The sequence below is a fragment of the Anguilla anguilla genome, chromosome 11 (assembly GCF_013347855.1).
Source record: "Anguilla anguilla isolate fAngAng1 chromosome 11, fAngAng1.pri, whole genome shotgun sequence".
NCBI lineage: Eukaryota > Metazoa > Chordata > Actinopteri > Anguilliformes > Anguillidae > Anguilla > Anguilla anguilla.
This window is the reverse complement of record NC_049211.1, coordinates 17,078,895-17,105,988: the sequence shown is the minus strand read 5'-3', so window position 1 is coordinate 17,105,988 and position 27,094 is coordinate 17,078,895. Positions and strand designations below refer to the sequence as shown.

Here is a 27,094-nt window from a genome sequence, read left to right as displayed (position 1 = left end):
ATATGGATTTATGGAAAGTGACTATAATGTGGGTTTATACCCGGGTGCTTTATTGTTGGGAGGGAAATGGACACTGGGCTATGGTGTTGTGAAACGTAAATGTGTCTTACACACACTTTGTGCCATGCTAAATGTGTGACAGTTGCTTCCCCTCCTCTGCCTACCTGAAACATTCAAACAAAGAATAAGGCATTCCAGGAAACCGGCTGGCTCATTGCTGTCAATCTCCATTTCTCAGAGGTTAAGTGAATGACACCTGCAGCTCTCACAGCTGAGAGTCTGAAAACAGATCCATTGACTCTGCTGAAGGAACGGAGGCAGGAAGATATTCGGCCTTGCCTTTGTCATAAATATGAAAGGGGATTGAATGTTCTATCACGACCAATGTGCCTGTAAAAGTAATCTAAGCTGTGAGTGATACAAAAATACAGACCACTGTAAATATTAGAAACACAATTACATTAATTGCATGTCATGTATGGAGAAAAGGGAAATGGCTGCTCAAATCTTTGTGTTATTTTATAGAGAGGCCCAGTGCTCTTGGGTTTCAGTGCTGCCGGTTCTGTTTGTCTCGATATTAGCATATATACAGGGTTTTGCTGTGGTTAAGACTGGCCTGTATATGTGATAAACTTCAGGGTGTGCTTCTTATATATTACTAGGCTTTACATATCATTTTGGCCAGACAGTTTTGGACGTGCTCAGAAGAAAGCTGAATTCTGTCCAGACAGGAGCTTGAGTTCCAGCCACTGCCAGTGCAAGAAGTCTACGTTTCAGAAAAGAATTTCACACAAAGTTGAGGTCAACTTTTAGTTGTACCTGGTTCTTGAATCGTAGTTCAGTGATGCAGTATCCGATTGTGTGGACAAAGTCGGTGTTGCTTCCTTGATCATAATAAGTTACCAAATAAAAATGTGTCTGTTGTGGTGCCTTTTTATGTATGCTTCCCAGTAAAAAACTAAACAAAACATAAAAGCGTATCCAGTTAGGGCCAGTATCGTGGATGTGTCCCAAACACTGGACATTTCTGCCGTTGACTCAGTTTAATTTCATTCCGTTTTTTATTTGTACCATTTCTTTTACAGAGACGCTGTCACAAGGTTCCTTACTTTTGAAGTGGGGAGTGATGAGTGTCATGCACTGGAGTGTCATACCATGGTGTCATGGTGTGGCCTGGATACGGGGAGCAGTGGGGCTGGGGGTGACTCCGCCCAGCTCGGGTACAGTGCGCGTAGTGGGAGGGGGTGACTGAGGGTGCTGTCAGTATTGGAGCAGCTCAGAATCTGTCCGTACCAATTAAGATCACATCTCATGATGCTCTGTGAAGCACATGTTTCCCAGCCGATCCATTTATTTATTAATGCGAGGCTTCGATCCCTGCCGATCGATGGGAGTCAGTGCAAACGGAGTCTGTCCATCTGTCCATCCGGCTGGTGGGCAGGGCCACAGTCAGTCTCCCTCACAGGAGCTGCACACTGGCTCATCCTGCTTCTCTTCAGCCAATCATCGCCTGGCAGACAAGGCAAGCAGTCCAGCATCGCTGGTAGTTTGAAGACGGCTCTCTAGGTCGTTATTTGTGCATGTTTGCTATTTATACTCTAACAGAGGCCCACCTATATCACACTTTTGAGCATTGGGATGGCATTGTTTGTGAAAGTTGGCAGAGGCACAGGATGTCCTTTTCAACAGGAAACGGAGGTTCTGCTGCTCGGTAAAGCAGCCAGTGTATTACTTTTTTTGTGGAGCACAGACGCACTGACAGCTGCCCGTCAAATTGAAAGTACAGTTTTGAAGATCATGAGTGAGTAGAATGCTTGTGGGTTATCAAAAAAGTCCTTCTCTTGTGCCCAGTGACCAATAAGAAGGGGTGTAGCTCTTGCTGGATGGGTTGAGATTTATTACCAGTGTCAGCGCGTGCCCATCACTTCCATCCTGTCCAGTGCTGCTGAGTGAGATTCGTGTGCAGTCAGCCTGTCATTTATCATTGGGGATTTATGGATGCCTTGGTCAAAGACTGGCGTCAAGCTGCGTACATGTTTGTGGGATGCTGGGATTGGTGCTCTTCGTCCATGTTGTGTTTTGGGTTTAGAGCCGTGTCTCTGCGGGGTTTCATCTGTTGCTGTGCATTTCCATGTGGTATTGGCGGCGGGTTCTGTGTGTCTGTTATGTGGTGAAAATGTGCATTTTGAATATAATATTTCTCAAGACTTCTTTCTTAAGACTGACAATTAAGTAGATATCCTTTTTTACTCTTCTGCTTTTCACAGGATGGGAACTTACTGAAGATCCAATTTTGCATAATTTTTAGTCACGTTCTATAAAATGAGCTCAGCGGATGTGCTGGTGTAAAGTATAGTGAAGTGAGATTTAAAAGACACTTAATATGCGCTTGCTAATTCGTTTTTAACAAGTCAAAGATCAGCAGTGTCTTTGCAGGGCCAGGCTGTAATAGAGTCTGCATATACTGAGCTCCTGTCATACGATCTATTGAGCACACATGAACATCCTGTGAGTCCATGTCTGATCATCCAGGGTTCTCCCATAGATCGCCTATGTTCAGTCCAGCTGGACACTGATGACTAGGAGGCTAAACTGAGGTATTTCTTGAAAGACAGGAGTTGTACCTGTGCAAGTGGATGAGAAGGATATATGAATTCACCATGCAATGAAGGCACTCATTTGCTGTGTCAAACAGCTTCTGGGGGGTGGTGCTATAGAATACCATGCACCCGCTGTTGAAATAGACTGGATTTTCCCCATCTTACACGACAGCTTAAAAACTATAACAGTCCAGTAGAATAATGTAGGACACACATGGACAAACATGAATCGTGAAGACCACGTAAAAGCACTGAACACCCACATCCTGTTTATCACAATGCTGGAGGAGGCTATGGGGCAGACCTGGCTGGTGTACCCCAGCCCCCAGTGCTTCCCTGCTAATTGATTCACGTGGACAAGACACAGTAATACAAGTGTTCCACCTCAGAAATAACTCTATGGCTAAGTGCACACACACGTGCATGCACACACACATACACACGCACACACACACGCATGCATGGTGGAAAACCTCAAATGTATGAGTTATCGTAAAATAGCAGTCTTAATAAATAGTCATAGATTTTAATTTGGCAATGTGTGGAAGAGACACATTTGGCTGGCCTGGTTTGTTTCTTCATGACAGCAGTAACTTACTGTATCGTATCTAAGAGTGTAATGTCTGGTTGTGTCATTTTGAGACAGCCTTGCTCAGCAGACACTGTTGTGTTACCTCCCTGTGGCCCACATACACAGTGCAATGTAACAGGGTTCCCCTCACTGGATCTGTTCTTTCCTGCTGATACAGGAGCTTCCTGTGATAGGATGAGTGGAAGTGATATTGCGTCCCTCATTACGGCAATCCTTAGTGAATGTGTAAGCCACTGTAAGTCTTTAAATCCACAAATAAGCATGGATGAGTCAGAGATGTGTATTGGCTGCCCTGCAGGCATGTTCTGTTTGTTTTCTCAGCTAACGTGCCACAGCCACAACTGTCAGAATTTGCAAAGCAGGCTTGAGTAATTCGGTGGGTTTTTTGTTCTTACATGGATGTTTTTTTTCTCTCAAAAGCTCATGTAGTTGTCAGTGTATTGTGCTAAAAATTGTGGGGAATGGGACAGGTGGTTGGGATTGTAAATGTAGAAATGTTTGATGCGTTTTGGGCTGTGGACCTGCGGGGGGTGGTTAGATCCTCTGCCTGTGGGCTTTTACCTGGGTGCGGTGTGCGCGCGTGTGAGCAGAACTCTGGGACAGGCGCGTCACGCTGGGCTTCAGAGGGCCACGCGGGCCCCAGGCCGCGGGGACAGGGTGACAGGCAGGATTAATGTGAGCAGAGAGCTTAGGCCCGCAGTCCCCGCTTCCCCACGCAGCTGACGTGACAGCATGAATTATGATCAGTTACGCTGAACTGCGTTCTTATACATCGCCTTCCACATGATTGGTTGGGAAGCTGTGGCCCCTTTTGGTCTTCTTTATTTTAAATCAAATGGCAAGCAGTAAATGCTAATAAAGTCAATTGCAAGCAGGCAGTTAATATCTAATTAATTTATCTTTGGTTATAAGCATTTCACTTCCTATCTGATAGCACTGTATACTGTGGTGCAGATAGGGCAGTTTGCTCAATGATTCATTTTTAGGCTGCAGTCTCCTCCGGTTTAAATCTCTTGAGTACTGTGAGCATACAGTCACAGAGAATACACTAACAAGCATCCATTGTGAAAGCACTTCATCGTTTGAGGATTATAAGTAAGTGCGGAAATTGTGTGGGATCTGTTCGTTGGCTTGCCTGCATTGTTCAGTTTTGTCCCTCAGGGATGCAGATCCTGAGAAATGGCAGCTCAGGTCTCCACCTGCTGCGTTATCAGCTCTTCAGACTCTCTGCCTCTCACTGCATAATGAAGCGTTCGCTTAAACAGGCTTGTATTGCTGACGTGTCACCTTATTGCTACAGCATGCCTGTTACAGCATAGCCACTCGTTTGCCTTTTTTTGCCTGTGCTGTTATTGGAAGTGTTTTCACTCTGAAAAAAAAAAACTGAATTGAAGTGTGCAGGGGACTGAATACAGACATCATCTCCAAGCAAATGTTTTGCAATTCTGTAATTCTTTGCAATATATGTAACACATTCTAAATGCATTTGCATCTTTACATCTCACGGAAATCAAAGATAAAGATCTTTTGGAACTTGAGGCAGGGGATTGGAAAATTTTTACTGAACTCGGACAAGTATCGCCTGTCCTGTACTGCTGTATGACACCCCTGGGAGGGAGATGCGGCAATTGTGGGTTTGCACCCTAATTTGCTGCATAGAGAGAGAGTGCACCTGCACCCACACCAACACACACACACACACACAAAAAAAACACTTTCACCCATCCCCCCACGGGTTTCGGACAAAAACAATAAACTAACACAACAACATAAAACAATAAAGACAAAAGAAAGCAAAATCAAGCAAACGCTTTACAACTCCCCACTCCTAGCTGGCCAGCTTTTCCGTTTTATTTCTCTATGCGCAAACAAAAACTCCTACGCAAACTCGCTCTCTCTGTGTGTGCTCCTCATCTTGAGCCCCGTACTGAGGGGAGAAATGCACCTTTAAACACCTCTGAGTAGTTAACACAGTGGTAACCACTGTTCCTTGAGATCTACTATCCTGTAGGTTTTCACTCTGACCTTAACAAAGCACACCTCATTCAAGAGCTAGAGATCTTGTTGAGCTGCTAATTAGTAGTAATTTGTGCCAAATTAGGGTTGAAATGAAAACCTACAGGATGGCAGATCTCCAGGAACAGGGTTTGGTTACCACTGAGTTAACACAACCCAGGTGCGTGTGTTCTCTTCTCCAGTAGGTGTGGCCAAGACAAATCCGTTTCTCCGCCAGACCGAATGCCACCTCGGCATGTATATACAGTATATTTGACTTTGATATCTCCACTATGACACTGTCATGAAATATGAATGGCAATGTTTATGTACTTTTAATTTAGGTGTTTGCACTACCATCTGCAGATAGTCAAAATACAATAATTATTTTTAACGCATTTCACTCCTCTTCACAACTCCCCTAACCCTAACCCAACACACTTCCTTCCTCTTTACAGACCCCCTAACCATAATCCTACACACTTCCTCTTTACAGTTAACCATAACCCCATAAACTTCCTCTTTACAGTTAACCATAACCCCACACACTTCCTCTTTACAGCTAACCATAACCCCACACACTTCCTCTTTACAGCTAACCATAACCCCACACACTTCCTCTTTACAGCTAACCATAACCCCACACACTTCCTCTTTACAGCTAACCATAACCCCACACACTTCCTCTTTACAGCTAACCATGACCCCACACACTTCCTCTTTACAGTCCCCCTAACCCCTCAGCTCCCCTCCCTTCTCTACCTCTTTCAAACTTCCTTTATCCCTGCTCCTTGCTTTTGTACCCTCGCCTGTAATTTTCCTCCGCAGGTCAATTTGGCATTGAATTGTGTTCTAGCTAAGACTGCTTTGTCGAAAATAAAACATAATTTCACTTAAGCAAAAGAAAAGGTGGCAATCTGCCTCATGCTGCGCCTAAGTGCCCCATAGAGACGTGAGTAACAAAACAGCCTGCAGCCGATAACCTTTGAATTTTCAGCTGTTGATAGAACACAAAGAGGTCCATCTACAACAAAAGCAAACATTTGAGAGAGGGAAGGAGGCTGTATTCAAAGAGTTAAAATGCCTGCGTATAATCTAATCAGCGTCCTCCAGCACTGAGCCTTGCAGCTGGAACAATTCAGCTGGAAACACGTGTCAGTAGCTGAGAATGTACAACCAATTTAACTTGTTTTCCTCATACACAAATATATTTACATACAGCTGCACGTGCGTAGCTTTGAGATTTTTGCTGTTGTACGGCCCGCAGTAATTGGTAATGGTTGTCTCTGCTTTAATTATAATGCTTTGTTATTGAGGTATAATAAAACCCTTTGTTTGGTGAAACTATACCCTCACCAGTGTGTTTTGAATGCTGCATTGGGTAGACCAAGGCTGTTATCCAAGTCTGTGTGGGAGGTGCATAAATATTGTGTTTGGATCCTTTCAGTGCTTGGTCAGTGCGTGCTTGGTGAATAGCCAGTGGTTAATGAGGTGTGCGACTGTGGCTACGTGGTTTTGACCACAGGAACCATTCTCATGGTATAAGGTGGACATCGGCATTAGGTAACTGGGAGGGCTCCCCAGGGGCTCGAGAACTCTGGGAGCTTAGCGAAGAGGAGAGCAGCTTCTCCCCAGGGGAGAAGCTGCTCTCCAAGTTGCTGTGGAGAAGGGGATATATTTTTTCTGCTGTGGAACAGCTTTAAGAAGACAGCCGTGAGAGTGTAATCCTGTAGATGCTATATATTTGGAAAATACAGAGCCTGAGCTGTTCTCATGAGCAGTCACCCTGCTTGAGCCTGAGTGGCGAGTGGTCATCCAGTGTCACCTGCACACAGAATAAACAGCATTGTGACTCTACTGCTAGCCATCTGTGCTGCCTGCGATCTGAGTCCCTGAGATTTTAGGGATGCCTTGAACCAGAATGGCTTTGTCAATTATAATCATCAAACAAATTTAGCCTGTTTCAATTTTTAGGGGGTTTGAAGTAATTCTACATATACTTTCATGTCAGTTTAATCTCAGTTTCATTCACATCACAACACTCTAACTTCTGTTTGGTGGGTCAGGTTGATTTTTGCCAGTGTTGAAGAGCATTGTGGTTTGTTGGTGGTTGGTCATATTGCACTGGATCACGCAAATGGAATTCAAATGTGAGCTATTGCCACATGTTGGAGGGGTACACATAAATAAAGAATTCAGAGCAACTGAAGACAGTTAAATAGTGTATTTCAAAGCTCAATTCTGCAGTAAATCACACCAGATCAACAAACACTTGGGCATTTCTGATGAATTGATGGCTTAACACTGTAGCTCAGCCAAGAACTAGTTAATCGGTTTATTGTGATGCCACTGCTGGTCCTTGTGATGTTTAATTAGAGATTTCATTGTTGAACTGGATTAATGGAGTCATCCTGGTTTACAGTTACTATTCTTGTAGCTAATCCAAAAGCATCCTGTCACCTGCCAATCGTCCACTCATTCCAGGGTCAACAGAGAAGCGTGCATCATTAGATGACTTATACTTCTGCCAAATATTTGGCTTTAAAGGATTATTGTTCATATTCTCATTTTCTGCCACACTGGCACAGTCTGGGCAGGAGCACAGAAAAGAGAAACCCGTCCCTCATTCAGAGCCTTACTTTGTCAGAATGGTATTAAATTTTGGGCCCTCTCGGAAGAGTCAGCTACATCTATAGACTCTGCTTGTTTTGCCTTATTGTTTATTTGTATATTATACAGTATATTACACAATATTTTCAGCCTTGTCACATCTTTTAACAAATATCCCCTCTGGGCTATTTTCTATTATATGATTTGTGGCTTTATAGCCCATAGAGACAAATATTTGCCAAGAGCGTAATATTCAAAATATCCCTTTCATCGTGATCACATTTCCTGTCAGGTTGATTAAAATGTCACCCTGTTTTTTGTCTGGCCAATTACTGAGAATAAAAAGGTGGCCAAAGAGAGTTCCTTAAAGTGCTGTTAAGAAAATAACGTGAAGTAACAAGTGATTATTTTTCAGCGCGTGATCTAAGAATTAGATTGTTAATTTTGAATCCTCATACCTTTAATTCAACATCAATCATCTCGCGAGTGGAGCCTGTGGGTTTCTTTATGCAGGATGTTATTCTCTTTTTCTCCTCCGGTCTCCTTGAGATCACATGCACATCCGTTTTTCTGCTGTATATCTGGGGCCTCGTCTGCACCGGTGAAACTGTTTGAATAAAGCTTTTGTAAACATGATGGATTAAAATGATGCCTGGTATGGTGTGAACGTTTCTGATAAGAGACAGTCACGATAACAGAAGGGACGATCAAACCTTTGAGTACACACTTGTACCACTGAATGGTGTTTTTCTGATGAGGCCATTAGTTGTAGAGGAAGGACAGCTGTCTTCCTGTGGACATAAGCAGACCCCTTGTTTCTTCAGCCAGTCAATTTACCACAAATATCAATCAATCAAGGTTAATTAGAAATAGCATTCCAAAGGGAAACTTCACAGATCTGTCCACAATTGCACACAGCATGGCAAGTTATTGGGGATATGATTGACAGGGTAATCTTGCTTTGATAGCATATATTACCTATAACAATATTAGCTGAAGCAATGAATTGTGATTGTCTTAGATTTTGACTTAAGACACTGAGATGCCCTAAAGAAATAACTGAGTGTACGCTTATACACAATATAACAGCAATCTCTCATGGCATATAAAAAATTATTCTTATGCAAGAGATTTTCATTTAGAGGAATAAAATAATACACATATGCAAACTCAGTGATGACAAAGCAGAAAATTGAAACTTGGAAGAGCTTAGCTTCGTCTGGAGGCTTTGCAACTGAACTCACTTGAAAGGCATATAGCAGATACATGCAGTGGACAGATCATAAGGTATGAACAATTGTACCAGAGAAAAGGCGTGAGAACTGTGGAGAACAACCCCTGCTCACCAGGGTTTTGTGTCCACAGTAAAGCAAGGGCACATATAAAAGAACAACAAAAGGAGAACAGGGAGCCCATTGCCTGAATGTAGTACTTGGGCGATGGAAAAGGTATCATAATTCTGCCTCAACAAAGCTGGCATGGTGGCTCCTCTGCAGCAAGTAAAGTATGTCAGCATAGAACAGCTGGTGGTAAAATGGCACACATATGGGGAGGAGGTGTTCTACTAGCATGAAAGGCCAAAGGGATGTTTTTTTCAGTCGGGGCTTACATATCGACGCAGTCTCTGATTCATGCACACGATGAGACAGTTGGCTCTCACAGACGCCCCAGGACATCATCGAACCCAACCGAGCGTCCTGCTACCAGGGAGTCCATCACAGTCCTAGGGCATCGATCCCCACCCGCCCCAGTGAAGCGGCCCGGGATGCCAGGGACTGCCCCATCGAAACCGCACAGAAAGGGCTGCTCAAACCCTCTTTGTGAATGGGTGCAGTCCAGTAGTGTTCCTCAGCCAGGAAGGGATGCTGGAAGATTTCTGTAAAGATTATGATTATGTTAACATTTTAAAGAAGTGAAATGGGAGGTTATGTTCCCTGCTGAAATAAGTGCCTGCGTATCCTTTTGTCCACTTAGAAGCTATATATGCACATGGGATTCTGGCAGTCTGCAGTAGCTGAATGTACATAACCGTCAATTGCATTAAAGCGGTTAGTGGAAAATACAGGAAATACTTAGTTGCGCTAAGTTCATACTGATCACACTATTGTTAAAAGTTATATTTGTTCTACAGAAATCTTTATAAAGGGTGACTTTATAAGCATACACGTTTTAATCCATTCATAAGAATAGTGGTGAGAACAAGTGATTCAGCCTGTGTAGGCTTATAATTTATCTAGAGAAAACCCACCACTGCATCCGGCCTGGATTTGAACACCTTAAGGGTCTCAGCCTTTACTAAATGACCCGGGAAGCTTAGATGGACTTAATTGCCTGATCTCATTATTATGTATTGTGACGTTCTTAATAGTCATCGTCATTATCGTCATAATTACAATAACGAGGAAGATTTATTGTTGCTTATGGCTGGAATTATTTGTGATTTAAAATGGATGGATTGCGCATGCTGAGTTTGGTCTGGCAGTGTATATCATCTCCCAAAATGTGCTGGTAGTGTCTGTGCTAGCCGTGTCCCAAAACTGTTTTCGCATGGAGAAGAGCACTGTGCATAGTGTAGCAGTTAACACATCAGAGTACATACAGTAATGCTGCTCAGAGCCTCATGTGAGATTTCTCTGTAGCTCAGACACAAGCGGGTTTCATCTGTGACCATACTGCTCCAAAAATGCACCATAAGGAGGCTGTCTGTTAAAATCTTATAGGACCATTTAAATCTGGTACATGATCGGGTTTGGGTTAAATGGTATTCTGCCTCAATAAAAGCACGGAACAATTAGGTATTACCTAATCTTGCTGACTCCCCTGTGCACAATAATGAATACTTGTGATTAGCATGTGAATGCTTGTGATTAGCATTAGAACACAGTTCTTTGTGAGTGCAATTCTGTGTACAGTAGTTGTTTGTAGCACAACAGTAGCTTGAGTCAGTCAATGGCTTTACTTGTAAAAATAGTATAATGGAAATTATTAATTGGCTACTTGCCCCGCAAATATAATTTAATAGAGTGTGACTGGGAGTTCATGTGGTGCAGTTCAGAGGACGGTCAACTTTCAGCTCATATATGAATCCTCCCGTTTGATTCCCCACTGAGACACTTTCTGTACTGTGACCCCATCTCTCTTTCTGTTTTCCCCCTGAATGAAGTGAACTCTTGGAAATTAAATGAATAAGTGTGTACATGAGGAGGGCAGACTGTCTGCTGTCCTTTAAAACTAGTGTGAGCATGAAATTAATTATATTTTAAAAATATAGTATTTGAGGAACAGTGGCTCAGATCAGTATGTCCTATAATTGTCTACTCAGTACTGAATTAAAAAATCTTATCAACTAATTTATTCATTAATCATTTTTGTTTTGTTCTTTCTCTCCCTCCCTCTCTTTCTCTTGCAGGAAACAGTAGAATATGCCTTCCTTATCATTTTTACCATTGAAACCTTTTTGAAGATTATAGCATATGGATTAGTAATGCACCAGAACGCGTATGTGAGGAACGGCTGGAACATGCTGGATTTTATAATTGTAGTAGTAGGGTAAGTACCCGTCTTCATTCTGTACTTGTTTTATTCTGTCTGTGTCCTGCATCAAATCTGCTCTGTTGGGTAAAATTCAATTAGCCGTCAAATGTTAGGGTCAAGAGTCATCGTTGATGAATCTCCCTGGGTGACAAGGACTGTGGGGTAGTAAGAGCAATGGCTGCCTGTCACTACCTAGGCTGTGAGACAAAGACTCCAATAGGCCTTGTGTTACCCCGGAGCCATGCATATCCCGGGGGAAAGACCACCAGTCCCACAATTCACTAGTGGTTTCATTGGGAATATTTACATTGGAAAAGATACAAGCTTAGTGTGCAGCCATGACATTCGGTTTGCAAAGTTTAGAGGGCGATACAGAGTAAGCTTTAGAGCAGGGGTTCTCAACCCCCCCCCCCCAGGCTTATGTTTGGCTGTGCATGTTTGGAAGCGTCTTCCTGCAGCTCATCTCTGTTCCAGGCTCACTTGTGTGATAAGAAGCTGTGCTTCACATTGTGTGCTTCGTAGGAGAGCACATGCTGGCCTGCACACTCCCAGACTGGTAGTGGAGGATCCAGTAGCGAGCGCTGGTGTACAATTGGGCATTTCACATTAGGAGAAAAGGGAAAATAGCAAAAAATAAAAATAAATAATAGTTTGAGCAAGCAATTTACATGATAATTTTCACAGTTGTAAATGTGCAATGCTGACGTTATACCAAACACGTTTTAAATAAATTATGCATGGGTTGGCAATCCCATTAAATACAAGTGAACACTGTTGTTATAACAGCTTACAGTCAACGACAAGCGATAGACTGTCATGTGCATAACACCCTGCTAAGATCTGATAGAGTCCTGGATGTGATTAAGTACGTGTGATTGCTTCAGGCCAAGGTTATAGACACTTTCTTTAAATGTAGGCCTTTCCCAGTACTACCCTTCCATATCACTATGAGTGGTATAAAAATACTATGTGCATTTATATGAAATTTCAAGTGAGTGCCTAAGGAAAAGTAAACCCATACTAAGCATATTTTTAAGGCTTTTATTTGTGAAACAAAATGGTGACCTGGATACTATTACTGTTCCCTGCTCATAGAATAACATTTAATGGTCATTTGTCCAAGGATGCCAAACTGTCCCAAGTGTCCCCAAGGTGACAGGTGGTCTGGGTATGCAAAATCTCTTAGATTTTACAAAGAATTTGAATGATAATTTGGACAGCAGTGTTGCCTGAATTTTTAGATATGTGACTCTGAACGTGTTATTCAATGAAAATGCCATACTGTTATGTGGAGCAATTAAACAAGCCCTTAAATAAACACACCCTTTGCTAATTTCAAGTTTCACATGAATGATAATAAAATGTTTTGAAAGTGCTGCATTAAACACACATTATTTCTAATAATTGATGCTAATAAATGTTTCTCATTAGAATATCAAGACAATGCTAAAAATTCAGGTATTAATAAAAAATACTCACTTGAAATTTTTTTTGAGAATTATGTATTTATTTATAGAAAGAACATGGAAGCCGTTTGTTTCAGAGAAGCGTATCCGAGGAAAATCAGGGCAGTTAGCTGTCGTCAGCGGCGATGTTTGTCTTCCTTCATTGAACAACTGTCATGTGTGTCTCTGCATATAAGACATGCAGAACAATGCCCCCTGTCTTTGTGGATGACAGGAGAGGCATGTCACACCTCCCCACTGCAGAAACCATGGTTATCTCACACGCACACCTGTTCCAGCAAGACATTATGCAAACTGATGAAGGCATGAAACACAGAGTAAATATCCCAAGATTAAATACAGGCTGGCATGTAGCTATATGGCCTAGAAAAAGGATGGGATATATAATGTTTTTTTTTGGTGGAGGGACAAGTTTGTCTGTCTGTGTCTGTCCCTGTCTCTCTCTTTCTGTCCCTGTCTTTCTTCTCTTTCTCTCACTTTTGTTCTTCCTTCGTGTACTCTACACACAGTCCACTGCATAGCTAGGTCACCCCCTATCTGAATGCAGCATGTGCCTCAGTACACGCGCTGTGAAACAAACAAGGCATTTTCAGGACTGTATGTTAGTAAATTGTATACTTTTTCTCAAATTTGCCAAGCCAACAGAAATGGAACATTGGAAAACAATGGGTATGAGATGGAGTTCTGTATTTTCCATCTCTTAGCTTGAGATTGTCTGTGGTCCGTAAAATCAAGCAGACAGATCCGATATGGCAGGCGACACAACGCTGATGTTAATGACGTGGCTGGGGAGGGTAACGGATGTGTGTGGTTTCTGTGACAGGTTGTTTAGCGTATTTTTGGAAGTATTAACCAAAGAGGGAGATGCAGGGAGCCACCAGTCGGGCGGAAAGCCGGGTGGCTTCGACGTCAAAGCCCTTCGAGCCTTCCGAGTGCTGCGTCCTCTCCGCCTGGTGTCAGGAGTGCCCAGTGAGTACCCGCCCCTCTCAACTGGCACCTCGCTCAGAGCAGTGGGTCTACAGGGTAGAGACGCCCAAGTGTTTCTAAACAGGCGTACGAGACTCATTGGGCTGAATGGAAGATGGGTGGGGGAGGGTCCTGTGTTATGGAGGTAAAATCATTCAGAGATTTGAGATTCTTTTCACAAATCCATCATCCGCATTTGCAAAGGGAGGCTGATCCTTGTCCACAGTTCTTCTCACAGCTTCCACAGAGTGGATTCATTTATACAGATATATTTATATATAAAAGAATAATGGCAGATGGTTCCAGGAGGAAAAAAAGGGGAAAGCCGTGTGGTGCAGTGGCCTTTCAGAAACATGCGGCGGTACTGACCCTGGGGAGGGAGGCTTAGGGGGGGGTCGCAAACACAGCACATTGGCCGGGATTGTGAAATAGCAGGAAGGAGCAGTTTGTCAGCAGATCGGGTAACAAATGTGATGTGGTTAGATTGAGGCCCAGAGGCAGACCTGTCTCTGTGGTGCAGTGCTGGAGGTGTGCGTCCTGCTGTAGGGGTGTAATTAGGATTGATGTTGGAACAGGATACAGGGGAGCCTGTGTGTCCCTCCTCCCCCACCAACCACAGAATTTAAGCCGTATACTGAGGCATGGCCTCTAACAACAGAAATATACTGAATCGCAAAGCTTTCTGCACTGAATAGTCTTCCACAGAATAGTACAGCATGCTGCAAATAAATGTACGCTGAATGTGTGAAATAAATATAAAAATGCATTTTAATCTTTCTTTTTTTGTCTTTCAGGTTTACAAGTAGTTTTGAATTCCATTATTAAAGCCATGGTCCCTCTGCTCCACATAGCCCTGTTAGTTTTATTTGTAATCATCATTTATGCCATTATAGGATTGGAGCTCTTTATTGGAAAAATGCACGCGACATGTTACGTTTCTGGCACAAGTAAGTGTGTTGCCCCTTCCTTAATCATTACTAGAATACATAGTGTTAGTACACTAATCTATTTCTGAAGTATTGATTCACTTGAATGAACCGCAGAAAAATTAGAGGTTTCTAAAGTACATTGTGACTGCATCATTTTTCATCATTCATATTAGAAAGAATTTCCTGTGTTAACCTGCAAGTGAATGTAGTTCTATTTACGCACATCTAAGAAAACAAAGTCCAGGGCTGGTGATTAATGTAATGCTTAAGAAAAACAGGTGATTTCTAAAATGGTAATCATGTATATTCATGCGTTGCTGAATGAATATGTATAGGATTTTAACTAACAGTTTCCATAATTCAACCCAAAGATAATGTCTTCCATCAGCTGTTAGACTGTGGTGTTGAAACCTGAGCTGAAGTGATAGAAGGGATAAACTGGTTTCCATAGCAATGAGCACAGCCGTGTCTTCAGAAAGCTCACTATTGTTTACAAACCTCTCTGCACAATCTGAAGGTCACGTGACACTCAACATGTGACACCTACGCTGTCCCCAGCTTAATGCCACGGTAGAATCACAGTGTAATGAGGGACCTTGTAGCTGCATCCGTTGCACAAGCATTTGATGGGCCGCCGCAGACATCGTAATCACTCGGCTGCAGCTGTGATGTAATCTCTGCCCTGGTGTTTACATGCCTCAGACTGATTGGGGAGATAATGCCTTTCTATATGGAAACAGATCAATTACGTCAAAGTATATTTCTAACTGTAGCCTTAATTCCCTGCCAGGGTGACTGGATTTAATAAACAAAAGTGTGTCCTGTTGAAAATGCACATGATATTCCATTCCATGCTAGGTCTGGTGTTGGGAACATCTGCTTTTCTTTTCTGTGTTCGATGGATGGAAATAATATGTGGAAGTCTGTTGCCTTGCTGGAGTTCTGAATGGCATGTGGAAAGGCTTTGTTGAGATTTAGTGATCAGGTGGCAGTCTATTGTCCTCTGCTAGATATTTCCCAGTTGAGCGACATTGTATGTTAGGTCACACCCTTATATAATGGGACCTGGAATGTTTAAGCTAACAGGAAGAGCTTGAGGAAGTGATTTTAATACATACATCATGCACATCAACACACCATAAGATAGCAAATAATACAAATAATATAGTGAACAATATTTGCAAGGGGAGTATGATGTTTTTTTAATATTGAGTGAGATTATGGCATTATATTCCTCTAAGCGAGGCTCCTATTTCCCTGCAGATTCAATAGCTGAAGATGAACCAGCACCATGTGCAATCTCAGGTCACGGGCGCCATTGCCCCATCAACGGTACTGTATGCAAAGAAGGCTGGCACGGCCCCAACGGCGGCATCACCAACTTTGACAACTTCGCTTTCGCGATGCTGACAGTGTTCCAGTGCATCACCATGGAGGGTTGGACCGACGTGCTGTACTGGGTGAGCCCCCCCCCCCCCAACTGTTGCCAGTACATTATTCGCAACACTTGCTCTCTCCCTCCTGGTTGCCATGACAAACATATGCAAATTAAGCCATCAAAGGGTAATATGACAATGCAGAGACAAAGGAGAAACGTCTACAGTAGAATTGAGTGGGGGGTGAACTGAATCGCAAAATGGAATGGAGAGGCTTGTATGGACCACACTGGAAGAAAAAGCTTGCCCCCAGGTCTGCGGGGGTGTTGGTTCTCTGCACAGATGTTTTGGCACAAACACACAGTGGAGTACACACATCTGTCTCTGACCAGTATAGAAAACAGAAAGTTCACCCACACTTTAAATTGATTGGGTGCTAATTTTGCTCTGTAAAAACAGTGGTTAGTATGCTCTGTACTCAACCTCATGAATATGATACTTGTTGATGCGTGGATATGTTTTCTGTTCTATGCCTAAGTAGATGTTTTTATATCTTCACCTAATATATAAATGAATAAGAGCATGACAACACCATGGGCTAATATGTGGAGTACCAGGCTGGTTCCAGTATTAACGGCAGCTTAGCGCTGTTCACCTCTCGTCCCACGCACCAGTAAACTGGAACGTTATAGGCTCCCAGTGTCCTTCTGTTTCCATTTTGGCTGTAAATTTGTGCTGACTGACTACTGTTCCCAGATGAATGATGCCATGGGCTTTGAGCTGCCCTGGGTGTACTTCGTCAGCCTGGTCATCTTTGGGTCCTTCTTCGTGCTTAATCTGGTTCTGGGAGTGTTGAGTGGGTAAGTGGGCATGGTACTCTCTCCTGTACTGTCTGTCTATTATCTGTCTGTCTGTCTGACTCATTGACTATCTGTCTATCTGTCCATCCATCCTTGACCAAGTGTGTTTCACGGTCCATGATCATAGCATCTGATGTGTTATTCATATCTGTCAATGGTGCGTCAAAGCAGGGTAAATATAACTCGCACTACCATGCAGAAATTCTTTTACTGCATATTAAGCACTGTAGAAATCAGGTATTTGTTAATCGTTTGAATTTTTAGTTGTACTTCAGCTTATCTGAATGTTTGAACCACTAATTGAGAGACGTTTGAAAAGCCTGAGCCCCTAGTGTTTAATCAGTGCTGCTGTCCAGCATGTACACTTCTGGTCAATTCAGGAATACACAGGTATTGTTTTGTTGGTTAGTCAACATTTACTATGCCCTTCAGCCATGGCCATGCACACAACTGATGCCAAGGCTCAAGTGTCAGGAAGCTGGGAAAAGCTGTAGACCCAGATTGTTTGTGTGTGTCTGGGGCTGATTGGTTAAGAGGCTGACAGTGCACTGTGGGTGCAAGGTGATGGTTGACTCTTGCATGCTCTCTCTGCTGGTGTTCAGCCCCTGGACTTTGTGTTTGCATGCAGGAAAGCCATTGGAAATCAAGAATGGAAGCTGGTTCATTGGTCAATTAATGTGCCATCCGCCTTGTTTCTCCATAATGGATACCCAGAACAGTTCTGTAGCATTAGAACACACTATAGTTCTGTTCTTGTATGATAGGTACATATGACATCTTCTTTCTCTTACATGCAAATGGCAAGAGCAGTCTCTGCAGGGCATCCATTTGCAGTTTCATGTTATTGGTGAAGACATCTTCTGTTCTCCAAGCAGTATGCCTTGACAGATTGCTAATGTGTGGATTGTTTTATGTTAAGGATCATACTAGGGAGCAGCTGATAATGCAGGCTGTTGCTATACATGTGTGGGTTGTTTAATGGTCTACCTTTTGCCAAGAGTACCTTACTTGTCACTTTTGTCCCATTTTTCTTAGTTTTTTTTCTAATTTTAAAATTTAGATTCTTCTTCAGAAGGCTGTTAATTTTTTTATTTTTTTAATGAAGTCCCAGCAGTAACTGGGTGGCAGGGGTACAGGAGGCACAGGGGTTGACAGTCCTCCTCAGTAGTCCCTTCAGTGACTAGGTCAGGGTAGGCTGTCTGCAGCCACCCCCTCCTACATACCTCTGCACACTGTTCTGGAGAGAAGATGCACTCCTTCAGTGGTAATCTTGTAGTATTATGCTAAGCCTCCATTTTTTGCGACCATTTGTTTTTATTGTTTTGTAGATAAAGCAAACAATCATGCAAGTTACAATAAGGAGGTGAAAAAGAGAGAAAAACAGGTCATGGAGGCATCCAACAGAATTATAATACAGATTTTGTATAAGTAAATAATAATACAGAAAATATACATACACATACATAACCAAATATGAACATATTTAAGTCTCCATTTTTAAAGGGTAGCGTCTGGCAATGTTCCACCAGGCTTCTAGGATGAAAATTCATCAGACACTGTACTGCTGTAGAATGTCAAGAGCCAGAAATCATGCCTGAGGGTTCCAAATAATGAAAAACCCAGCTTTGACAGTTTCAGTGCAAGTTATAGATGTTGTGTGTATGTGTTGATTTTATTTTCTTTAGTATTTTCTGGTCAAATTGATTAACTATTTGCAGGAGCTTGTCTTGATTTGTAGAGGATTTTGAGAGTTTTACTGTTTTGAGGTTATTTAAGGACCACTTGTACCGTTTAAGGGCAGATCCAGCTCAGGTGTATTCTAGAGAGATGAATTTCCAGGTGGTAACTGCAGGTGGTGAGAGAAACCTCAGTCTGGCTCTGATGAAAGCGCAAGGATGAGCGGTTGGTATGTGAATGGGAATGAGTGAGTGAGTGAGTGAGTGAATTTGTGAGCGAGTGAGTGAGTGAGTGAGTGAGAGTGAGTGTGTGAGTGAGTGAGTAAGAGAGTAACTGTGTGAGTGAGTGTGTGAGAGAGTGAGTAACTGTGTGAGTGAGTGAGTGAGTGAGTGATTTAAATGACCTTTAGCGAAGACTGCACTGATCCATCTCCTGTCGTGTTCCACTGCCAGAGAGTTCTCCAAGGAGAGGGAGAAGGCCAAAGCCCGTGGAGACTTCCAGAAGCTGAGGGAGAAACAGCAGCTGGAGGAGGACCTGAAGGGCTACCTGGACTGGATCACCCAGGCCGAGGACATCGACCCCGAGAACGAGGAGGACGGTGAAGGCAAGCGCAACCGTAAGTGAACATCCTCCTCAACCCCTCCCCCTGTCAACCCACAGACAGAGTTTACCCTTGAGCTGTAAGCATAGCTTGATATATTATACGCAGTGAGATCCTAATCAGGTTAAAATAATGGTTATTTTTCACTATGGCAACAAGATCTGTCCTTCACAGTGCACTCAAACAACATGCAGTATTATGTAACTCTCAGGTCCTCTCAGCATTAAGTAGTCTAACATTTAACATTCATTGTGTTCATGAATAAGATTCACTCACGCTGTACTGTCTGTAAAGTCTGTAAAGATGTAACGATTGCCTTGTTCTTCAAGGTTGTGCTCAATGCATTGTAGTCTCAGCACACAGGCACTGCCTCAGATTTTGCCTTGATTTTATTTTGCTTCTGCTGACAAATGCCAAAATACCATAGAATCAGATTTTGTTTAACTGGATGATTTAGCGTAGCATTTCCATACAGTATATATTCAAAGATAAAAGACACATGGTCTCACAGTAAAGTTTAGGGATAGCCACTAACACGATGACAAATTAAAGCCACTAACTGAGAGGCTCCTGGTGCAATGACAACAGAGGAATAGGCGGGGCCAAACGGCACCTGCACCAATGAATGTGAATGATTAGCTGAAAGAGGAAGATAAAAAAACCCAGCTGATAAAGAAGAAATAGCCCAAATATGCCTGTGCCTATATAGCCTATGTTGTTAAACTAGTAGCTCCTTTAAATGTAGATCCATTACTCCCCAACACTGCCCAGTAATGCATTCCAGACAATAAATTAAGCTTCAAAGATGTAATATACTTTTATTTGTCTAAAATCTATTTTACAAATTGCGATCTCAGCCACCCACCTCCCATCCATGATTAATCAGAACGTAATTTTTTGTGACCCAATTCACCTCACCTGCAGAAGAACTGCGGGTTTCGCTGATTTCCAGTTGAGCCAACCTGAGCATCGCTAATGTGCAATGACAGATTCTTGGAAGATCCATTCAATTACTTTCCCTGGATTTAATTTGTACTGTGAGCAACTTAGAAAAGCCAATTTGATTAGCAGTACATGTTCAGAGATTATTACGGTATTGTTATATTTTGTACGCCCTGATCTACTTTTCAAGAAGAACTATTTCCGTGTCAATTACACAACAAAAGGATGGATCAATCTGACCATGTATTTTTCTTTGTGTTTTGTTAATGTACTTGCTCTTTTTACCTTTCAACAGCAAACTTTGAAAAGGGGTGCTTTACATTTCACAGATTTTATTAATGAGAATGGAAAGAGAATGGTTATGCTTCATCTTTTGGGACATCTTTTTGCATTTTGTCAGTGTTTTTATGATTCACAGGGAAATAATCCTTAATGAGTATTATATGTGTGTGTGTGTATACGTCTATAAACGAACTCTGAGTGTGGCATATCCCTTCTGCACACTATCTGAAGAAGGAAATGACAGGAGGAATTATTATTACCTATGCAGAGGAAAGGGCCTAATCCAAATCCTCTTTATGTAAGCACCACATGACGCAGGCAGGCAAGACTGCCAGTGGGAGCACTAGGGCTTTAGGAAGCCAGGCACACTCCAGCTCCATCTCTTGGCCTTCTTTTCAGATCTTTTCATTTTTGCTTCACAGTTATAACGTGAACACTTTTTTTATATGTTTAATGACTAGGGCCAACAGTAGGGCTAGCTGCTGTGAGATGACATAATTTGCTGGTGTTTTATAGGAGTAGGCACAGTGCCATTATTAAACAATATACGATGCAAACCTCTAGCTGTGTTTAGCCCATTATACACAGACTCCCTTCAGTGAATGACAGTCAGTACAGACGTTGAGTTAAATGGCCCAATTAACTGTAATTTGCTAGGTCGTAAAACACTCTGCAAGTCAGCAGATGAATGACAAAAATATGTGTACAAGAACAGTTCTGCATGGCAAAATAAGCCTTTTTGATGGGGTGAGGATGGATGGGGGCCTGAAGAGTGAGGAATTGTTCACGTTCATGGAGCGGGTTTTCCCCTGTGAAGACAGCTGTCGGTCAGTCCCACCTGACCTGGGGAGTACGCTCATGCCAGGGCACTGGCGGGTGCGGTGCTGGGGCTGGTTTGGATTTGTTTGCTTTGGAACAATTGTGTGGGGTTCTGGGCCAGTGGATATTTATCAACCCCTCCTAACCTGGGCAGAAGAATGTGCCGTGCTAATAGTACAGCACTGCAAAATAGCATTTCTTTAATGAAACTGTTTCTCGCAACATGTTTATTGTCTATTTTATGAAATGTTTTCCTGTTTCCTGTGAAATGCCTTTATGTAGCCAAGTTTTTTTTTTTAGAAAATGAACTTTCTTTATTTAATTCTGATTTTGTATGTATATGCCTGTTCGAAAATATGGAGATTTCTTCTGAATATTATAGAGTATAAATACTGTAGTAATGAGCAATACTTACTGCTACAGTATGTAATATTGTCATCAGAAAAGTTGTAGAAGTTTAAATATAAATTTTTGTGTTTAAACCGTAGTTCTGAAGGTGAGCTGTAACCGCTTCCCTCCTACAGTAGAAACCCACATAGATGAGATACATGTTTCTGTGAGTCTGAAACCTTTTCTGAAAGCATGCTTCAGCAATATTGGAAAACACCCCAGCATACTGCAGAGGCAGACTCTTCATTTTCCCAGAAGAGTCCAGGGATTTTTCGGGAAAGTTTCACGACTGTATGAATTGCTTTGGATGATCTGGATCTTTTGTGTTGTGAGCCTCCGTGTCCGCTATGTATGGAGTAGTAAATGTATACTAACATATATACTGTACATAACTGCTTCTACCGGCATTGTAGCATGTTTGTATAGAGCTACCAAATGTAGTTGCTGCTACTTATAGATATCCGTTCTCTTCTCTGTGAGTTCAGTGTTGCTTTGTCCTTGCCTTCCTAACCTGTGTGTGTTGATAGCTGCTCATTCTTGTCCCATGTTTTCTGCTATATTGCTGCTTCCAACTGCTGTCTGAATGCATGGATTTGCATGCATTTTACATGAAGGGGTTACTCTGACTGACTTAATGGAAAAGAAGAAAGGAAAGTTTGGTTGGTTCAGCCAGTCTACTGAAACACAGGGTAAATTTTGCTGTGCCTTCTCTGTGAGTATGTGTGTACATGTACCTGTGCATGCATGCGCGCTCCAGAGCCTGTGCTTTGCTACTGCGATTCCGTATCAGTGCATGCCCGCTCAAAGCATGTGCACACACCACTATCTGCTTTTTTATTTCATACTTTCCCCTAATGATTTTCAAATTGTTTCTGTGCTTTAAATGCATGGCTCTAGCTTGCAACCCTGTCATAAACAAAAAAACATATGGTTGATATAAGTTGATCGATGTGTTCTCACACACAGACAAAAAACAAGGCTTTTAGCATCAAGTAAAGGTTAACATATAGCAAGTTGCAGAACACCAATGTCAGAACCAAGTGATAATTCAAACCTCTGATCTCTTACATCATGACAGGGTGCAGTTGCTAATGATGGATTTATTTTATCTTGCCTCTGGAAAACAAAAAGCTTGCATCAATTGCATTGCCAGGGACAATAAGTACATCGATAAATAAATAAATGAAGGAGAAATACTAAGTTAAGAATGCGGTGTTGTTTCTTTCAAAGGTTGTAAAGATGAAGAGCTATGCAGGCTTGAGCCATAAGGTGCCTCATCATGCATGTTGCCTTATGCTGGGATGAGGTCTTGTGCAAAGGGGCTTCCTTTCGGCAAATTATCCTTGTTTCACCTTGATGCTTGGCTCCAGTGGGGGGGTGGGGGGGGGGGGGGGGTTTAAGCTCCGCTGCTCTCTTGCATTATACATCAGTGGAGGGCAACCTGTGGTCTACCGACATGGTGTGGCTCTTCTGGCTCCTAAGCGTAGCCTTCAAAATGATTTAGCACAAATGGCAGCAGAAAATGCCCCTTAACGCAGTTTACACATATTGTTTTGTAATATGGGTTTTGCGGACAGGAAATATGCGAATCGGACGGTGTCTTGGCATTTGAAGCTGTTTGTGGAGCAGTGTGTGCGCACCCAGTTTGCCCCTCACTGTTCAGCCTCCACGGTGGTGAGAGACCTTATGACCTGTCGCAATTGGATGGCAAAGCCTGCAATGTGAATATGACAAAAATGTCTGCACAACACGTTTTTTTTTCCTTCTCATGAACCTCAATTTTATCCCCTTTTTGTTGGCAAAAACATTCTCCTTGTTAACTAAGTACTTTACTAAGTTTTTACTTTACTTTACTAAGTAAGATTTTTATTGCATGTTAATATTCCATTATTCTTTTTTTCTCTTTTTGGTGTGATGCAAGACCCGTTGCACAAAAACAACCAAGATGTGAGCTGGTTCATTTTTGCGCACTGAATATGTGAAGCTGATAGACGTGTGATGCTCTCTGTCGATGCAGCAAGCATGCAGGCCAGCGAGACGGAGTCAGTGAACACGGAGAACGCCAACGGGGAGGACGAGAAAGTACGGTGTTGTGGTCCTTTCTGGTGAGTCTGCCGAAAGTATTTACCTGTTCATGGCACACAAGTCAATTGACACAATATATAAATTCAGCTGACGGAAATTACTAAGAAATATTTGCTTTTTAAGGCTTATACGAACGCAGGATTCTGCAGACGGAATCGCATTCATTGGTTAGGACTTGGACATTGGTTTGACTCTGGAAGTTGCATCATTAAGGAATGAGTTTTCTGCTGGTGTCACTGTCATTATGTGTGCCACTTTTAACTGTGACATTTCTTGGTTTTACAGTCAAAAAATTACAAAGTCAAAGTTCAGGTCAGTCAATCTGTTTTGGATGTGCGTTGTTTATATTTTTTTGTACTACATGCCATTTATAAAGATTCATTTTTGCATGGAAGATTGCAGCTCATGTGTGTACATGTCCTTTACTCTGTCTGTCTACATTGTCTACATTGTCCTGAAGGGTTGTAGTGTCTGCAGGTTTTTTGCTTTAAGTGAGCCACCAATTAAGGCCCTGAGAACAAGATGTGTGGAATTCTTAGGCAGTCCAGGACTCAAATGAGTCACTGTTGCTGAAATGCACCATAAACCAGCAAGCACTGCAGCCCTCCAGTGCTGGATTCTGACACCTGTGACTGAAATAACCTACAGGAGAAAGGGCTTTTGAAGGAACTGTGGCAATCAGACTGGCTTTAAGTTTCAGACACAAGGCTTTCTCCTAATGAAATTCTGTAGAGGTCACAATGAGACAAAGTCAGTTCCACCTTCTTCTCTGTCCTCTAACAGTTACTTCACTTTGCATGCATGCAGTTCCTCCAGTAAGCACTAACAGTTGCTTGATGCTGGCTTGCATGCCAGTGTCAGTGGGTGCCTGATTGAAGACATCATTCTTTCTCCCGTCCTGTCTTGAGTCACAGTACACTCCGCATTTCCAGACGTCTTTGCTGTGCTGTATCGCCTGCATCATCTTCATCCCACCTCATGTGCTAGGTTACCACCCTGCTGTAAACTCTTGCTTCCTGTTCACACGAGCTCCCTCCCTTGCAGTCGGCGCTGGCGTCGCTGGAACCGGTTCTGTCGCCGGAAGTGCAGAGCGGCCGTCAAATCTGTCACTTTCTATTGGCTGGTGATCATCCTGGTGTTCCTCAACACGCTGACCATCTCCTCAGAGCACTACGACCAGCCGGAATGGCTCACAGAAGTGCAGGGTCAGGTGGCTTTGTTCAGACTTTATTGGCTTTAGTCATAAAATTATTCTGAGAGCTACTTAATTGGATATAGTCCTTTGCGTAGAAGACAGCGGTAATGATGCCAGATCTCAGTAGCAGACGTATTGTGATATAATGTCTCTTTTTGTCCTGTAGAAGTGGCCAATAAGGTTCTGCTGGCAATGTTCACCTGTGAGATGTTGGTGAAGATGTACAGCCTTGGGCTACAGGCCTACTTTGTCTCCCTCTTCAACCGCTTCGACTGCTTTGTGGTGTGCGGGGGCATCATCGAGACCATCCTGGTGGAGCTGGAGATCATGTCTCCGCTTGGTATCTCTGTGTTTCGCTGCGTCCGCCTGCTGCGAATCTTTAAAGTCACACGGTAGGTCTCCTCAAGTGCCACAAGCCCTGACAATAAGTCTAGTCTTCCTATCTGACTAACAGAGCTTAAAAATTTTCAGGTAATCAGTGTTTCCTTTATAGGTCATTTCTGAGTACTTCAGAAACACCCTTTCCAGTCTGAAAGGCACATTTATGGTAGACCTGTAGTGCTGCTAGCGGTAATGTTGGATACAGTGGACCACAGCCTCACGGCCTGGCCTCTTCTTCCTGTGCACTGCAGCCATTGGGCGTCACTCAGCAACCTGGTGGCCTCACTGCTCAACTCCATGAAGTCCATCGCCTCTCTGCTGCTTCTGCTCTTCCTTTTCATCATCATCTTCTCGCTGTTGGGTATGCAGCTCTTTGGTGGCAAGTTCAACTTTGATGAGACACAGACCAAGAGGAGTACCTTTGACAACTTCCCTCAAGCACTGCTCACGGTCTTCCAGGTAAAACCTATTTTTAATAAAGAAATATGTAATGGTGGAAAGTAATGTAGACAGAAGATGATCCCTTTTGACAGTAAAGTTAACTGTGCACAAAATTTATTCTGACGTTAAATTCAGTGTGATTATACGGTCTATGAACCATCAACATGCTTAGTTATGAGGAGGAAAGCATCATCTATAAAAGTTAAGAAGTTGCTCAGTTAAAATAGTGATTTGTTGAGGTGTGTGATTAGCTGGCTGTATCAAAAGAAAGCTTATAGATGCTGTAGCTCTTGAGTATCAGATTTTACAAGACTTTCATATTATGGAGACTTTCAGACAAGGACCATATTTGACTAGCTCTGAAATATCCTTTGGTCTGCAGGAACATGTATGACTAGTCACGCAGACATTGTCATCTTGAATATCTAGCAGTGATGGCTCTGCAGATGCTGTGGATTTCCAAAAGATGTACAGTCTAACTGGACCAGTATAAAGTGAGGGTTACTGTAATAGTTCAGATGCAGCACACTCTGGCGTGTAGGGTCATGTGTGCTTTGCTGGGCTGTATGTCCTGTTTCAGATTTTAACAGGCGAAGACTGGAATGCTGTCATGTATGACGGGATAATGGCATATGGAGGCCCTTCCTCCTCGGGAATGATTGTCTGTGTGTACTTCATCATCCTCTTCATCTGCGGAAACTGTATCCTGTTCACCCTCTGACTCCTTTGGTCCTTCCACTGGGAAAATGTGCTTAGCCTCCTTCCAAGTTCTTGCTGGGAAGCAGACATCTGTCTAAACCTTTACAGTCACACATGCCAGTTTAATACAGAATCAGGTCACTGCTAGCAGGATGCCATGCAGTCATTTATTGTCCTTAAAGAGCTTTATTAATCAGACATCCTGCTGAATGTCTTCTTGGCTATTGCTGTGGACAACTTGGCAGATGCAGAAAGCCTCAATACAGCACAGCAGGAGGAGGCAGAGGAGAAGGAGAGGAAGAAGAGTGCAAGGTAAACGCAGTCTGATAAGAAGATCCATATACAGTACTGTATAGAGACCAGAGACCACCCTTTCTTATTTCCAGTGAAACAGTCATGAAGGGCTAGTCAGTTCATGCAGCTCAGAAAAACAATGCAGCAAACATATTTAACATGTAAATACCTAAGAACCTTCTCAACTATGTGCAATATCAAATACTTCCAGTATTTAGTGTGTCCATCCTTTGCCTATATTACAGCTTCCAATCTTTTTGGGAGACATAGCACATACAGTACAGACACTTTAGTCCTGCATTCTTAAAGGCACAGCGCAAAGTAACAGTTAATAGCTTAACATGTTTTACATTTACAACG

At 42.6% G+C, this 27,094-nt stretch overlaps 1 protein-coding gene across 26 annotated transcripts in view; it reads left to right on the top strand.

Moving 5' to 3' along the window:
* Positions 1–27,094, top strand: part of LOC118208113 (voltage-dependent L-type calcium channel subunit alpha-1D-like) — a 91,434-nt gene that overhangs the window by 30,946 nt on the left and 33,394 nt on the right. For 16 of the 26 annotated variants that reach the window (XM_035382437.1, XM_035382424.1, XM_035382425.1 and 13 more), the window contains exons 4-17: positions 11,207–11,346; positions 13,621–13,766; positions 14,558–14,710; positions 15,956–16,152; positions 16,825–16,928; positions 19,058–19,221; positions 22,254–22,328; positions 23,657–23,744; positions 24,010–24,036; positions 24,769–24,929; positions 25,086–25,311; positions 25,552–25,759; positions 26,322–26,442; positions 26,638–26,752. In XM_035382437.1, the coding sequence (XP_035238328.1) occupies positions 11,207–11,346; positions 13,621–13,766; positions 14,558–14,710; positions 15,956–16,152; positions 16,825–16,928; positions 19,058–19,221; positions 22,254–22,328; positions 23,657–23,744; positions 24,010–24,036; positions 24,769–24,929; positions 25,086–25,311; positions 25,552–25,759; positions 26,322–26,442; positions 26,638–26,752 (1,925 nt within the window). The remainder of the gene's footprint in view (positions 1–11,206; positions 11,347–13,620; positions 13,767–14,557; positions 14,711–15,955; positions 16,153–16,824; positions 16,929–19,057; positions 19,222–22,253; positions 22,329–23,656; positions 23,745–24,009; positions 24,037–24,768; positions 24,930–25,085; positions 25,312–25,551; positions 25,760–26,321; positions 26,443–26,637; positions 26,753–27,094) is intronic. The other 10 variants (XM_035382447.1, XM_035382430.1, XM_035382445.1 and 7 more) reach the window with 3 other exon arrangements.